This window comes from Monomorium pharaonis, chromosome 2 (genome assembly GCF_013373865.1).
Source record: "Monomorium pharaonis isolate MP-MQ-018 chromosome 2, ASM1337386v2, whole genome shotgun sequence".
Taxonomy (NCBI): Eukaryota; Metazoa; Arthropoda; class Insecta; order Hymenoptera; family Formicidae; genus Monomorium; species Monomorium pharaonis.
The window spans coordinates 5619102-5633383 of NC_050468.1; the positions used below are offsets into that span (position 1 = coordinate 5619102).

At 30.0% G+C, this 14282-nt stretch overlaps 1 protein-coding gene and 1 long non-coding RNA gene across 2 annotated transcripts in view; one reads left to right on the top strand and one right to left on the bottom strand.

Annotated features, from left to right (window-relative positions):
• Window positions 1–14282, top strand: part of LOC118644587 — a 21932-nt gene continuing 7650 nt past the window's right edge. The window contains exon 1 of the long non-coding RNA XR_004962358.1: window positions 1–1374. This is a non-coding gene — a long non-coding RNA (uncharacterized LOC118644587). The remainder of the gene's footprint in view (window positions 1375–14282) is intronic.
• Window positions 7931–14282, bottom strand: part of LOC105838365 (polycomb group protein Psc) — a 20495-nt gene continuing 14143 nt past the window's right edge. Inside the window, exons 4-5 of the mRNA XM_012683885.3 lie at window positions 11996–13851; window positions 7931–10919 (exon numbers count right to left, since the gene is read on the bottom strand). Coding sequence (XP_012539339.1) covers window positions 10886–10919; window positions 11996–13851 — 1890 coding nt within the window. The 3' untranslated portion in view covers window positions 7931–10885. The remainder of the gene's footprint in view (window positions 10920–11995; window positions 13852–14282) is intronic.

The window sequence follows — 14282 nt, forward strand, 5'->3', positions numbered from 1 at the left end:
ATAAGTTAGAATGAGAAAAAATATATTTGTCTTATTCTAATTTATTGCACCAGTGCAGCAGTGCAGGAATAAAAAACAAACCTCATTACCTATAGAGTTCTATTAATCTTATTATAAGTAGTTCTTCGAATATACATAACAAACATAATCAACAATTTACTGAAGAAGAAAGGAAGATTGAGGTTATGGAATCTGTATGTAGAGGGTTATAAAACACTACCAACAAATATTCTCAAAATTTTTATTTCTAAAAAATAAAAAATTAACGCTTTTTGGTGCATTTTGCACATCAGTATCACAATTAGATATTTGTGTACAAGTGCGAGAAGTCGGCTATTTCCTTCAAGTTTGGGGAGTGGACGCACGAGCCATAAGCGAGTATGTTTATTTGCACGAGTAGGGATAGCCCATCCGCAAATATTATATACAATATTTTTTATGACCTGTGCGTCGAAGTGTTGTCCTTTACTGTTAATTAACAGGTTAGCTAAGGTTAGGTTAGGTTTGCGGAAGCGACGAAATGTTGAGAGTTACTGAAGCGCTTTATGAGAGGGCGATGAAGTGAATAGAGTGCGAAAATAATTCTTGCACGACTATTTTCGCACGCTTGATCGGTAGGGGAATTACTTGTGCGAGAAAACTGCAATGTCCGTATACAATCGGTGATTTTGCGGCCGGTAGAAAACCACGAGAAGGACGCATTACTTTTGACGCACAATATATTTTACATTTCCAGTGTACGCCATTAAATTTAATTATGTTATTTAAAAGTCATATTCAAACCTTTAAGTTACACGAAAATTAAATTATTTTATAGTTGTTTTACTTTAATGTAACTTGAAGAGCTTGAATAAAAATTAAAAACCGATTTATTTCTTAAAATGATATGAAAAATGCACACTTATAAAACTGTCGGCTATCTGTAATATTGAATATAGTTTTTGTGATAACACAGCAAACAAATTAACAAACGCTTAAGGAGTCAAAGCTGGATGATATACGCTAATTGTTTATTTCGTTATATGAACATTAACGATATAGACGTTTCGGCACATGGGTTTCGATCATTAGTGTCCTTAATGTAATTAATAAACATTGTGCATATTTTAGTGTCAATGCTGAAAAGAATTTCACGTGTCAATTTTATTATTGGTTTCAGATTGGATAGGTCAAGTGTTTCAATATACGTCATTGACGTTATGTGTAGTTATACAGATCGCATTATCGCATTGTGTAACCGCGCCTCCTTTGCGCCCCGAGAGCGCTCAGCCCTCTTCACTTCCGACATACATCCCCAGAGAGACCACAGCCAATCAGTGATCGAGATTTGTGGCTGCAGGTTGACTCTTTTATGTCTAATGCAGATTGCCAAAGGTAACCAGTGTCTTCCTCCGATAACACCTCTTACTTGAAGAGTATAATTGAAATTATTCTCTTAGCTAAGGGCCGGGACATGAGAATATTTGCAATATATTATATTAAGTACACTGTAAACCTAAGCTAAGTTCTTAAGTTCTTACTTAAGGATTTCTTTGTGCGTAACTTAAATTTATTTTCAAGTACGAGCCTAGGTTTATAGTGAATACTTAACATAACGTAATGTATGTGTTACGTTCTATCTATTAGTCCTAAGCTAAGGATACACAAAAACTTAAGCAAAGCAGTCAATTACAATCGAGAACTTAAGCGGTAATAAATCTAACATTGACGAATTACAAGAATGTGAAGAGAATAATCGACAATTAGTTCTATGAGGTTATCTGATAATACGGTGAAGAAGAAAGGAGGACAGATATTATTTAAAGTTCCTGATTAAACTATGATTTTGACAATTTCTCCATGTAACTTGTTATAATGTATCTCGTATGAAATTAGCTCCCCAACATTAGAAAAAAATAATTTTCTTTAAGATGTGTTACAGAATTTCGAAAATAATACTATTACCATATTTTGTTAAGATCCTAATTAGTGTTTTTTTTAAATTTTTTTTTTAAATAAAATTTGAAGTCAATAGACCATATTGTTTACAAGAAAATTACGAAATATGCTTACCGTAACACGTACTCTTATGATGGACAGTGACTTTTTATTTGTCACAATATTCTCTATACAAACCTCTTTATACTACAAAAATAAAATGAAAAATCATTAATGTAAACTGGATTTTTTACCAAATGCTTAGACCATAAAGCATAATCAATTTACTATGTAATTTAGGAAAAAAAATTCCTAATACGTGAAATATGAGAAAATATTTCTATATAATATGTCTCCTAAAACTTGACAACACACAACTACAAATAAAATGCGCACAACTATGTATGTACTACAACTAACGAATAATCTCTAGACATTACAATAATGATCGTCAAGCTAAGAAGGCTAGCATCAACAAAGAAAGGTTCAATTTTTTCAAATTCTAGCGTCAAACTGATAAAAGCTATTATCAATGGCAGAAGGTAAAAATAAATGCCGAAAATGTTAATTTATTGATAAGTAACATTTAATATGATTATTACATCCAATATTCAATTATATATTATTTGGAAAATTTAATTGCAGGAAGAAGAAAATATATAGTAAAAACTATTGCTTGCTTGAAGTAATGGATCCATCTTAAAGCGTTTCTTCACATATTAAAAGTATCGAAATTTGTTTTCCTTTTTTCTTTGTTTTATGTTGTAATAATTATATTTAAATATTTGTGATATCAAAAATAATTTTTATAGGCATAAGACATTTTCTTCCTCTTCTTTCAATGTAAGTTCCTTCTCGGGCAGGTCTTTGATATTGGAACTCAAAATATCTGTGAAATTTTACTTTACTCTTTTGCGGAGCAACTGCCGAAATTTATGGAGTAATTTCGTGAAAATTAGAAAAGATCTTATTGTAAGATATTGCTTGATTACAAGCAATTAAAATATTATTTATTGTATGCATATCTAACAAAAGAAAATACAATATATCCTAATACTAATCGGACCAACGACTGGAACAGCCATTTGACACTTGAAACTAAATCTTTTTTAAGCATTTTTCGCTATACAACATCAACTTTGATCATGTGATCTATTTTGGTGTTTAAATCCGTAAAGCAAGATGTCGCTGCGTGTCTTTCGCGGAATCAAGGTCTGAAGAAATGACATGCGGATAGGCGAGACAAGCATTGAAATCTTTGTATTATAAAATCACCAATTTCGCCGTTAGGTTGTATATCGGTATTATTTAATATTGCAGATATCCCTTGCGAACACCGCGTAAGAGCGTATGTTTTTACGTATGTTTAGAATTTTACGTATGTTTAGAAAGTGCAACATTACTTCGTTTGATTCCGCCGCGTTACGTAATTGTAGTATGATTCAATATCGAAAGTAAAATGGGAACAACAAAGTCCAAATAATCAAAATGACCTTTTACGGTAAAGAAACTAAAGTAAAAACAAAACATAAAATTAATCTTGTCAAAATATAACAATAAATATGAAGTTAATTTGTAAAAAGTTACAAAAAGTAAAATAAACATTGAAACAATATATAGTATTGACATCTAACATTTTATTTAATATAATTTGTAATCTGCGTGAAATCGTGTTTTATACTGAGAATACTGTTACAATAAAAAAGGATGAGTAAATTAACGTGAATCATATATGTAAGATATTATACACTTTATATTTCATTTATGAGCAAATCCTATAACGTACAATATGATATAATATTCAAACAGTTTTACAGAAACAATGGGTTAAGTAGTATAGTTAATAATGTGCTAGTAATAAATACGTGCAACAATTACTGTCATTCATCCATTCAGCATTTAATTTTTCACTTCCATCAAGTTAGATTTCTAAACTAAAATAATTTTTTCCCCCATTATCACTGGAGATTGCATCAGGTGGTTTCAATTAAATTAAAACTTGAATGATCAATAATATAAATAATAATATTAAATATATACTGTACTATATTATGCATATATACGCATTTGCATATTGCAAAAACCGAGTTCTGTATATATATCGATCAATTTTGTCAATTTTGATTTTAGAAATCGTTAATACTCGAATTTTTAGGGAATGTGGTCGTTTTAAGTATAGATATACTAATAATAAATTCGATTTACTATCTCTAGCTTATATTTATATTAATTTGTAAGAATAAATATTTGCCCACGAAAAAAAATTCGATAAATTAAAAGTTATTAACAGTAGAAAATGTTAATATACCAACGAATTTAATTACATAGGAACGCGAGTTTAATAACGCAGAATATATTAAAATATATTACTTCTTAATTTAACAATTATTTAGTCAACTTATTTGATGTAGTGTCAACCTATCTCGGTCCCGAGGCTATACTTAATACATAAAGAATGAGTTCGAAAACTTTTTAATATTATTTTCCAAATATTATTAAAATTATTAGATAGCCAAATGCATGTAACTGTCATAGAATTTCATTTTTCAACAAATCTCTCAATTTTGCAAAAATTTAAGACTAGAATTGGCCTACCAACCCTACTTAGTATTAACCTACTCTCCCCTAATTATTACTGCTGATTATATTATAATTTATATTAGGCCACTTGAGCTGGATGAATCCGTTCAAATACTATAGAATACTGTATATGATACGTTTGTTATTTGTAATAATATAATTAGTAATAATAATAAGAATAAATTATGATCGAAGGAATTTCTGAAATTTTTGGTTCTCGTGAAGCCATTTCTCAACACTTTCACAATTGTCCTTGTTATCGACATATCGTACATGCTGTTGAACAGAATAATGTAAATACACGATTGTAAGATACACGAAACAAATATAAAAGCTACCTTATGGGTACCGCGTGATATTAGTATCACCGCATCGATACCGCGTTGGTTTGCGCGAGATTGGCATGCACCGACTTGCGCTGCGAGAACGAAGGCGCCAGCAGCAGTGTAACAAATGAATGCGATGAACAATTGATCTACCGTTTATCGCTATTTTTGTAAATATAACAAGAAGTTTTGTATTATTTTGTAGATTCAACAAGAAGTTTTGTAGATTCAACAAGAAAAACTTAATCAAATCCTTATAGTACAGTTAACCAAACGGTGTAGTTATAAGCTGTAAAATCTTGTTATGATAACCAGAAATTCTGTTTCGTTTAATAAGAATACGCTCAACCAGAACCAGAATATTATTATAATAAAACCATTTTTCTCAGTGTATAGTACTGGACAGAATATTGCGCGAAACACTCCGTTCAATACTATATCAATGATCTTCGTATACGTCGTTCGAGATCGTCGATATGTTAATGACATGTATCTTCGTCTGTGATAAGATTTACTGAACTAATTTCTCAATACAATTAATACAAGTGATAGGAAATAATGTGTTAACTGATGAAAAATTATAATAATTCTCCATCTCTTATCGTATTGTAAGTATTCACAAAATCTCAAAAAGATGCACGAAGTGCTATTCTAGAAAGAAAAAATCTGTACGTCAAGCTAAGTCACTAATGTCGGTCCTGATCACTGTAGTGCCCACGCCGAGACAGAAAGATAAGGTCAATGTAAATTTTTTCCAAACTGTAATTTTTCTATTTTGGGGGTTTTTTGAGGCCGCTAATTGCGGTTGTAACATCAAATTTTCAAAATTTATTATTCTTGTAGTGATACCAACTTATGCTCATCAGTCTCATCACTAATAGTTTATTATTTGATACTAAATGGCTTGTATATGTATATGGGTATGTTGTATTTGGATGTGTGTTTTGTGTGTATAATTATGTACATGTAAGCTTCTATAAAACAAAATATATTCAAAATTTAACTCACACTTGTTTCTAAAATTTTACACATTAATCATTTATTGAGGATTACTATCGGGCCACTTCGGAACTCTAAAGTTTAATTTAATTATATTATTTGCTTATTTAACAATTATCGTGAAAATCACTAAATAAGACCACATTGCATCATAATACGATGAAATGCATGTCTTTCTCGTATAGTAGAAGTATGTAATTTTTTTATGTATCGCTACTTGCTTTTATATGGGATTTAAAGATATAATTATAAAATTAATAATCCTGTTTGGATAATTAATTTTATGACCATAGGAAGTTTATTTTATGCTATAAATATATTCCCCAAATATTATATTACATATAAATATTATAATATTGATAAGTTTTAATTTTAATTATATTTATAAAGGGAAAATATTTGATTAGAGAAGTAAAAACTTTAATGATATATTTTCATTAAAAGCAACTTATATACAAACTAAGAAGATTCACTGTTCTATTATTAACAAAATCAGATCGAAAAATCTACTTAAATAAAAATGTAATTTTTTATTTTTATTTATAAAATTATAATTATAATTTAAATGTAATAAAATAAATTCTTCTGTATCACAGACAATTAATTTCGTGACTACATGTCACTACTTTGAGATTAATAAAAAATTGTAATAATAATAAAGTATAATAGAAAAATTACACACACATTTTTCTTAGAAAATGCATTAATTCCACAAATGTCAGATTAATATTTACTGAAATTTACGTGTTCTATGATGTAATTTGAAAATCAATACAGATCTTTTTTTTTTTTTAAGAATTTAATATCTTTCAAAAATTCGTAGCTCATGATTTATGAAAAAATAAACATGCATTGATTCTTTGATCATTTCAAAACGCTCTAGAAAAATAGCTTTAAATGTGGTGTGTTTATATTAAAAAAAAATGTTCTTCCTATAAATGATACACAGTGGCATCTCTTTCACAGAAGAATGAAGAAAAATGTAATTGGTGTAAAACGTTATTGTTTCTTGATGTACGTATGCATATATGTGTTTGAATTTATATGCATATACCATTCTCTTTTCTTTCTGTTTGCAGAAGTGGTAGTTTTGATTTAATCATTTCTTTTTTTTACATTGTCGAAAAAAGTCCTATTGTCGGTCCAGCGATAAACGCGATAATTAATCGACATAATTTTATTACAGATCAAAAATCGGTTTAGTTAGCAATAATCTTGACTTTCTTTCTGACTTTTTTGCATTTAACCAGTAAAGGACAAACAACGTCATTTGGCGTTATTACTTTAATTTGAAATTATTTTTGATAAGAAAACTACTCAAAGTTAACAGCGAATATTATTATGTAATTTTTGGGGCCATTAATTACAAATTTGCTCAAATTTTTAAAATTATTAAAATGGCGAATTCAAAAATGATGGGCAAAAATAGCGTATTTTTGTTTTTCAATTAATTACTTCAAAACTTTATTTTTCTAAGGGTTTTTAGGGTCATCAGTTATAGATTTGCTATCAAATTTTTTAAAATTTAAAATTGCAGATAATGTAGAAGAAGAAAGTTGCAAACATTGATATTTTTTAATTGCTTTTATTTTTATTAAATCTTATTCTTATAGGTTCTTATAGGTTTTTGGATTGTTAATCACAAATTGGTAATAAAAATTTCAAAATTTAAAATAATGTTCTAATATGGCAGATAAAAGTAGCAAATTGAAAAACTATATTTTTTCTACGCGCTTTTTTATCATTTCGTAACAAAAAAACTGCTTTTAATTAAAACAGAGTCACGATAAGGACTCTTTCGATATTCGAATCTTTTTTTTTGTTTTTTTTTTATTTTTATTTTAAATTTTAAAATAATTACAAATTTGAATTGTACAAAATGGTTATAGACTTTCGGAACTACTAAATATATAAAATTTTATTATTTTTGTGTATGTTGGATTTGCCACTTTAAATTTTGGAATTCTAATAATAGATTTGTAATCAACAATCCCAAAGACCTTGCAAAAAAATTTCAGGTATTTTTATTTAAAAAAAGCTGTCCTTGCTGGTTAATTACTCTTATTCGTTTCTTTTCATCTCTGTACTTTTATTATGTTAGTTTGTGCTTTTTTAATAAGTATTCTTTCTTAATTTTTTAATTAATTTTGCAACAATTTATACTTCTGATTAATCTAATTGTTGTTGAATCTAATTTTAATAGTGAAATATATGTATTTATGCTTTTATTATCAATATTTCTTCATTTCACACTTCTCACATTGAAAATGAATATCATTTGTCTATGTTGTTATTGCAATAAACTTATTTAATATCAATATCATTCGTATTCGTTACTTATATAATTATATATAATCTTAAATGACTTCTCTTACGAATAAATTTTGTTTGCATTATTGATTACTTTCTATCATTATTAAAAAAAAAATAAATACGTAAAAATATTATTTATAATAATAAAAATGTTAGGAAAATGTATGGGAAAATAATTACATCTTTACTCTAAAATTTGTAGGAAAAATGACTATTCAAGTTTACATTGATTTTTTAAATAAAAATTAAATGCTATATGTTTTTTTTTTCGTTTATTATACATGCATTATTAATTGATGATTTATTTGCGATAAATTAAATCAAAACCAAGAAAATGCAATCTCTTGCAATTTGGTATCAAAACTTACAATAATAAAATGCATTATAATGCATTTTATGGTGGATTATTTTTCATACTATAAATTGATTTCATATTATGAAATACTTTGAATTTTAAATATATTAAATATATTTTGAAAGTATTTATTTATTCGAAAATTCTAGCAATTCATAGTATTGAAATTCTATAAAATTAGATAGTAAATACAAAAAGCGTGTATATTGGTGAAAATATCAAATTTGCACTTCGCGTTTTGGTACATGAAAATAATGTAAATACGAAAGACATTGCAATATTAGATATAGAGAGTTTCCAGCAAGTGATTGCAATAAATAAATATATATATATAATATATATATACATATATATCCATGTACACATAATATTAACATGTACTATAGAAGCATTTAATAATCCAGCAGTTTGCAAAATTCTTTATGATAAATTTTATTTCAGTCAATTTTCTAAAATATATCAAAATATATTATTATAATTATTAAAAATTATTTTCTAAGCTTCCAAGCTAATTATCTTACAATTAGTTTTGTTTAAAAGAGCTTTAAAAATTATGATTATAAATGACGATAAGGAAGAGTGATCGTTCAAAAAAATTTAAGACCATTTTGAATAATTTCTTATTGAATACGCATTTTTATTTTTTAAATCGTAATTGGTTCACATTATGTCACGTGTATGAACTTGTAATGTTTTCAATGCACGTGTTATGACAGAGGAATTACATCGGTTATATCTTATATTGTAAACGCGTGTGGAAATAAAATCGGATTTTACGAATACTCCTACATTTTATCATTCGCTGCAAATCGCACTTTGATATATAATTGTTAATATATACAGAATATTTTTGATAATTATTCAATAAATTTCTGTATAATAAGAAAAGGTTCAAAAATTTTACGTTGTCTATCGTCTGATGCTATATTTTGCGATTGGTCATTTTTTCCTCAAATGTATTAGAATATTTTATTTGAGATATTTTTTATAATTTATGATTCAGTGATTTTTACCTTTACAATATATAAGTCTCTATTTAAGATACTAGGGGTCTAGATCAGGATCTATTACTTGTTACAATATCCCGTATTCCATTATACACATACATAAGAAGCAAAATTCATATTTTTAATTTTAAGATTTTTTATGAAATTAAAAGACTTTTACCGCAAATATAGATTTAGATAACTCTGATAACAAATGTTGTATTTTTAATATTTAAATTAGAAATATGCTAAATGTTTAGTTTTGTTATATTTGCCGTTTCTAATTCAATAGCGAAAGAAAAATTATGAAAATATGAACTTTTTTAATATAAAAATATAAGTGTACGCTGCGAGAATTATTTTAATATAGGAATTACAAAACATCACTCGAATTTAAAAGAATTTAATAAAACTTGATAAAAAAGTTTGATTCTTCCAAATGGAATTTACAATATTTTTCCTTTATATTACCATTTATTTTGCCAGACCTATATGCGTTTGTCAATCAAACTACTTTTCTTGGTCATCGTCGTACACTGAAGTGCACAGCCGCGATTTGCAACGATAATTCTGCAATCTAATTTCATAATAAATTTTTTTATAAATTCCACAAAAATGTGCTGTTGTAAAAAAACATCTTGTCTTTTAGATGTCTATATATGCTGCGAAGTTCCTTCTGAGAATCACAAATTCATGTGTTCGTATGAATACTATCTATCTATCTTTTATAATCGCTAATTCGATTAAACATTTACATTAAATAATAATTAAATTGCACTAATACATTGCACACGTTCTCAGGCGTTCTTTGGCATCTCTACACATACATTGTTATATATACACATATTTTATTAACCATAAATTCTGAGAGAAAAAAAATCATCCACGTAGGCCCGTGCATACGCTCGAGAAAAATGACTCATACGAGTTCGAGTCTCGGATAGATTTTTCTTAAAAGTAACGTTAACGTAACACAGACAAATGTGATTCAATTCCGCTTCAATCGCGAATGAAATTTTATTATTTACATCTTTGGGAGATTTATGTAAATTACATACACTTATTGTAATTATATAAATATTTCCTAAATATTTTTCCAACAAGACAAACATTTTAAGAACATTATATATATACATATACAATTAAATCAACAAACAAGCAATTAAAATAATTCAACAATAATAAAACGCTGTAATAGAACATCACAAGGAATTTTTTTTAAACTAAAATGTATTCTTCCCTTACAATAAGAGTTTGATAAATTGTAAACACGATATAAGTTTTTAATAAAAATATACATAACAAAAAATATACGGTCAGCTTTGTTGCTGATAACTTGAAGAGACTTATTCGATTATAATAAATATTAAACTTGCTACAGATATCTTTGAGTGACTCGAACCCGCAACTCACTTTCCGCGAACTCGGAATCCTCGCACAGTCCTAAAGAAGGAACAACAAATGATTAAATTTGTCCATTCTGCTGTTATCATTCTCTTCCATTCATCGATTACTACATGTTGACATATTACATACATATACAGAGGTCAAGTAACAGTCCACACAATTTTTGGGACAGCAGTTAAAAGAAAAAAGTTAAAAAAGATTCATATTCATCTGTTTCGCAAATTACAACTTGCAATAAAAAAATTAAAACACTTTGTAAAAAGTCAATATTACCTTCAATTTGTGTAATAGCGTCTTGTAATTTTTTTCATAATATGTATGGGTCTTTAAAACAAATTAAACGCACCACGAGAATATCAGTGAGCATTTATTAATGTTTTATCAATTTTATTAATATTTAATATCAAATTTATAGCATTTTTTTAAATTGTTGTAAACGTCTTAAAAATTATGTGGACCGTTTTAATAAACACCCTATATATTATATGTTAACTATCGTCTCCAATGAATATTGATCCATTGAATATACTTCCATCAGACATCTGGATTTTTCTCACGAGAGCCTGTTTATTGTATCGATCCACCGTAATAGAGTATAGATCTCCACACAGGTGTATAATATTACAGTCATACGTAATTTTCATATATACCTAGGTAACAATAATCGACACTTTCCCTTTCCTTTCCCTTTCTTTGAAAAAACAAAATGCGCTGATGGCAGCAATTAGATCGGAAATAATATCATTTGTGCGTTTTATGTAATAAAAACTTTCGTGAGATAAATGCACAAATGATAATTGTTATTTCGGATAAAATAACTTTGAATATTATATTTGAGATTTTTGTCGAAATAGTAATAAAATTTTTTATCATGTCTTAAGAAAATTGTAATTGGATTTAAATATATGCAAAATATACATATACATATTTGTATGACAGAATTTCTAAATATACATATGTATATATCAAAATATACACATGTATATCAGTCATATACAGATTCCGTCAAAGTTTAATGATTGAAATAATGTATAGAAAATAAATATTAAATGAAAAAGGGAAAGGCAGGAAATGAAGAAATTAATTATATTAATGATGAAAGACATATTTACGGTGGCTTCTGGACGACATTGAAATAACTGCGTTGAAGTAACTTTTGATTACGATATTGGGAGACCACGACGGCTTGGGGATTCGGGATGTGACGAACTTGATGATTCGGCTTGATTTTCATGCCAAAACCAGAAATGCGATGATGTGGCTGCGGTATGCGCAGAGCGACCTTACTGGTGGCAGCGTTTACATTCGCGGAAGCTAGTGTTAACGATTCTGTCGAATTCTTTTCGGTCAAATCGCCGCTCAAGCGTGACACTGCAGCATCCGAGAGAGTCTTCAAGTTCGATTCCTGTTGTCCCTTGCCGCGCTGTTGTTCTAGCTCCTTAGATTTGCAGAAACTTGCAGCAATGTTAGATCGTGCTGACAGTCTTGACGGCAACGACGGTAAAGACGAGCATGACGATGGCGAGGAGGAAGATGAGGAAGAAGAAGAAGAAGAGGAGGAGGAAGATGAGCAGGAAGAGGACGAGAAAGATGGAAGAGTGGACTGACCGCCACTAGATAACGTAGCAGACAGATCAAGGACATTATCATTGACGGTGATACCACCACTGCTAAGATCCAACGGAGTTTCATACTTGGAAGTGATATTTGATACTATTACACTGGTCGCGGCAAAACCAGAAGGTTTTGCGACACGTAGAGGTGTTAATGGCGGTGGTTCTTTCTTCTTTGACATTACCGGTGCGGCCGCGGCTGGCGCAGGTGTTGCGACAGTGGCAGCAGTGGAAACGGAAGTAAGAATTGACGCTGATGTCTTAATGACGGACGACATCAGTTCTTCCTTTGTTGACATAATGGTCTTTAGTGCGTCTCGCATTTGTTTTTCTGCTAATAAGCTTCGCACGCGATTCGCCTTGCTTTCACGCAACTGTTTCTCCAGCTTCTCGCGATTCGTCTTGTCAGCACTACTCTGCGTGCGTTGCCTTGTTGTTTTATCACCACCGGCCTCGTTGACGGCTACCAAGCCCAATCGTCGCAGAATTTCTTCGTCTTTCTTTGGTCTCTCTGGTTCGTCACTTTTCGATGTTTTAGTCGGTTCTATTATCTCCTTACTAGTGATTTTTTCCGCCGCGGTGCACTCCTTAGATTTATTTTCCTCGTTTTGATTACTAAGATTCTGGGCGATACGCAAGACCTCGTCAGGAATACTGTCGATGATATCCTCGATTGTTTCTTCCGCCTCTGCTACGGCGCATTCCTTGGATTTAATTTCTTCCCGAGCTAACGGACTCGCTGCTGATCGCTGCTGGACAATCGTCTTCATCTTATCACGTCTAACCGCACGCATCTGCAATAGTTTCTCTTTCGTTTGATTGTTTGCACCAACACCTCCGCCCCCAACACTTCCCCCACCGCCTGTCGCTCCGGAAGTAATCCTTGGAGGACACGGCGTCAAACGGACCTTAAACTTCAAAAGATCTTCACGCGGCATCGTGGTGATCTCTGCGATCACCCGTTTATTTCGCCGTTTGCGTCGCTTCCGATGCTCCAACCTTGTCATATTCTTGGTTCTTACGGTTTCCGACTGACGACGATCGTTTGTCGATAGTTCAGTTGTCGCTGGTGGGTCTGGGGTACGCATAACAGGTGTTACCTCACAGCGTGGCTTTTTCGTTTTTGTTTCTTTATCAACGTTTATCTCGAGAACTCGAGGTGGATCCATGCTACGAGCTTCCTCTTTCTGCTCACGACTAGGATTGGGACTCGGTGGTGGGGTTGGTGGTCGCGGTATATTTTCAATTATTGGCAGGACATCTTTGATCGCGTCGTCCTTGTATGAAAAAACTTTCGAGATCGGACCAGACTCTTCATTTCGTAACACTCGGTAGAATAGCCTCATTGGTGCCTCCTGCAACAGATGAGTCATTGCGCCGCCTTTCATAATATGTGCATCGCACCGGGTGGGCAGACTCTTAGCAAATAGAATATACAGCTGTTGCTACTTGGCAAGTTTACTTATTTGATACACAAAGAATTTCTCGAAAGTACTTCTCTTTCAAGCATAGTTAATATTAATATCAAGCAAGTTAATATTTTAAAGCATAAATCAACGAAGCACAGATCGAATCAATTTACAAAAAAAAAAAAAATACGAAATGCCTTGATGAGTCATATTTATGTTTGTTACATATATTTCCTAATATGTTTTATGTTACTAATAATAAAAAACTCATGAGAAATCAATATCATCACGCTGAAAATGTTATTTAAAAATTTTTCTTAAAATTATTTTATTTTTTATTATTTTTGGCATAGCTATTATTAGTTTAGTTCTATAAA